The following is a 3,291-nucleotide window of genomic DNA, read 5'->3' on the forward strand; positions in this document are numbered from 1 at the left end:
GCTTAAAGTCTCACCCAAAGGGTTGTGTTTATTGTTTTTATTATTTATTTATTTATTTATTTATTGCTCTTTTGATAGTTAAAATGTATTTATGTTGTATAAAGCTATTACTTTAAACAGAATCCAAGTTGGGAGATTTGTGAAGTTATTTGAGTAATTTTCTTCTTTTTAATTTATTTTTTATTTTTTAATTTTAATTTTTTTTCTCACCATAGCACATACCCTCCCCAATGCCCATCACCCAGCCACCCGATCCCTCCCACTCCCCTCCCCTCCCCAGCAACCCTCAGTTTGTTTCCTGAGATTAAGAGTCTCTTACGATTTGTCTCTAGAAGAGCATCCTTTAAGGAAGAGATTTAGGCTTCCATTCCCTTTAAAGAAGTCCACTGGCATGGTCAGCAAGGGTGATATCCATATCCCTTAATCCCAGTGGTGAGCTCAAGATAGAAGAAAGTCAATAATACATATCAGTAATTACATGGATTAATTCAAATAGAAAAAGAGTAAAAGGTTTGATTGATAGATTGTTGAGTCTCCTGAGTATAGTTAGCATTTGGAGAAATCCATTGTTATATGCTTATGAAGAAAAGGAAAAAGTATTTTGAATAGTAACCACTGATGCTCCTGATAGCCTTGCAGAAGTGAAGGAAAAGTTTATGCAAGTCCATTTGGTGTGATAAGGACTCAAGGCCCACATAGATAAAAAGAGGAAGGGTATTGGAAATGTGATGATGTATAACTTCAAAGGTCAATTCATAGAGAATTCCTTGGGAAAGAAACTGAGAAGCTTCTTCCAAGATGTATCAGAATGATTGAAGCACAATTAACTATGTGAAGATGTGATAAATTAGAGTTAGGCAATAACCTAGTGAGGCATTCTTGCATAAAGTGACGAGCGAGGAGGAGGGAGCATCTGGACGATGACACACCCATTTCTAAGAGTATATATAACCTGGAGTCCAGACTATGGCATTGAAACTCAGAGCATCTCCTCACGGTCACTCAGCTGAACTTACATCTCCTGCCAACATGTCCTACAGCTGCTGCTCTGGAAATGTCTCCTCCAGCTCCTTTGGGGGGTACATGCGCTATGTAAACTCCTCCTGTGGCTCTTCCTGCCCCAGCAACCTGGTCTACCGCACTGACTCCTGCTCTCCCAGCACCTGTCAGCTGAGTTCCTCCCCTGCTAGGGGCTGTCAGGAGAACTGCTGTGAGCCCACCAGCTGCCAGACATCCTGCATGGTGTCCATTCCTTGCCAGACATCCTGCAACAGTCCGAGGACCTCCACACTCTGCAATCCCTGCCAGACGACTTGCTCTGGGTCTGTGGGCATTGGGTCCAGCAGCTGCCATTCCCTGAGCTATGGATCTAGAAGCTGCTACTCACTGGCTTGTGGATCCCAGGGCTCCAGATCCATGAGTTATGGAGTCTGTGGCTTCCCTTCACTGGGCTATGGATCCAGATTCTGGGATCCAACCAACTTGGCTTCTAGGAGCTGCCAGTCTTCTTGTTACAGGCCAACCTATAGATCAGCCTTCTGTAGACCAACTTGTTGAGTTTCCAGACACTTAGAGTAAAATGTTACAGTCTCTACATAGAGCTGCTACTGTAGTGTTCTCAGTAATGTCAGCTAATGCCTCTTATCGCCAGCTCTTCACCCTCTGTCTGGCATTAGGTATCAGCTCATAGACTAGTTCCTTCAGTGAACTTAACAAATGATGAAAATATTAAGTGTGTGCCTGTAATTTTGAACAATTGACTAAGAATTACATAAATTCTTCTTATAAAATGTATGGAAGTTCAGTTTTGCTTGACCTAATAAACACATTTACTCTTGCATCTGGAATGTTCTCATTGTTCTTATTGATTTTCAAAGTCTGATTTGCGATCTATCTTTGGGGCTCCAGACCCTCAGAATACTTTCCTTAGGAAATAGGTTTGGATTTTCTTGGGAAATGGTGTCAGGCCCAGTGTATGGTGAAATTCTCCAGGCAGTTTACTGACTGAGAGCTATTAAGTGTGCATGTTTTCCGAAGCTGTTAGGGTTTTTATTATTGAGAGTAGGCCCATATAAAGTCAACATTCTTATCATGTTTCCAGTATGCTTATCTAGTTTTGAACATCTTATGTTTATTTGGTTTTCAGTTTACATTTTTAAAACAGTATTGAATTAGAATTTATCTTGTGATGTTAACCGGGTGAAAAAGCATTTTAAAAATATACAAATTATTGAATAAATCTGATATGCTGACATGAAAAAGTGAAAATATGAAGGACATGATGATTGCCTTTAAATATATAGAAATATGGATTATTCAGTGTGTGTGTTTGTGTGTGTGTGGAAGAGAGAGACAGATAAACAGAGTCTTAAAAGTTTAAAACTGTGAGGAATAGAAAGAGTTATAGGGAGAAGTATTTTGGCTTATTATAAAGAAATATAAATTTGTGAATTGTAAATTTACATAATTATTATGACACAGGTACTTTGAAGCTATTCAGTTTCTCAACAAGTAGAAGATGAATAAATCCCATGTTTGTTTGTCTTAGTGACTTCTGCCTTTCAATTGGAGGTAAGATTAGATAACTTTCCATGTTCTGAATCTTATAACCCATGCAGGTATCCTTGGGACCCACTACTCAGTAGTGGTAGTGAAAAGCAGACATATCCTTGTAGGATACTACACAGATCTGAGGCAGAATACCCTCTGTGTTTATTTTTAATATGATTAAGTTTTTGTTTCAGAGGCTAAATGTAGCATTACAATTCAGTTAAAACTTTTTCATAACATATTTAGTGACAACTGATCATGAGTGGGAGAAATCACCAACAGATATTTACCACGTACTCTAATTATGCGTCATGAGTGTTTATTGATTTGTCTTCCCTAACACATTTTCCTCAAGCTTTTTCTAATTGAAGCTGAGAGAAGAGGGCTCCTTTTCTCTCTCTTTTTTTAAAGGTTTATTTATTTATTTGACACAGAGATAGAGAGTACAAGTAGGCAGCGCAAGAGGGAGAAGCAGGCTCTCCACTGAGCAGAGAGCCCAACGTGGGGCTCGATCCCAGGACTCTGGGATCATGACCTGAGCTGAAGGCAGCCACTTAACTGACTAAGCCACCCAGGTGCCCTGTTCCTTTTCTCTTATATCCAAGACAATCATGGACTAAGCGTGGTTGCATGGGAACCCAGTTTTCTGTGCACAGAAAGGTGCCCAAGAGACAGAAAATAGAGGAATAGAGACATAGAAGTTGCTGGTGACACAGGAGTCTCTGGTTTCCATCGTCCCTT

The 3,291-nt window shown here is 39.8% G+C and overlaps 1 protein-coding gene across 1 annotated transcript; it reads left to right on the top strand.

Annotated features, from left to right (window-relative positions):
* Window positions 1-974: 974 nt before the first annotated feature.
* Window positions 975-1,557, top strand: LOC101690655 (keratin-associated protein 13-2-like). The gene has a single exon (XM_004757485.3). It carries the CDS (start codon window positions 1,030-1,032, stop codon window positions 1,555-1,557), a length of 528 nt encoding a protein of 175 aa, XP_004757542.3. The 5' UTR covers window positions 975-1,029.
* Window positions 1,558-3,291: the final 1,734 nt, after the last annotated feature.

This window comes from Mustela putorius, unplaced genomic scaffold, assembly GCF_011764305.1.
Source record: "Mustela putorius furo isolate JIRA1106 unplaced genomic scaffold, ASM1176430v1.1 tig00000832_pilon_pilon_pilon, whole genome shotgun sequence".
NCBI classification, from domain to species: domain Eukaryota; kingdom Metazoa; phylum Chordata; class Mammalia; order Carnivora; family Mustelidae; genus Mustela; species Mustela putorius.

Bases quoted from the DNA above. Each gene is read 5' to 3' on its own strand.
- LOC101690655 (XM_004757485.3), top strand. From the start codon at position 1,030: ATGTCCTACAGCTGCTGCTCTGGAAATGTCTCCTCCAGCTCCTTTGGG.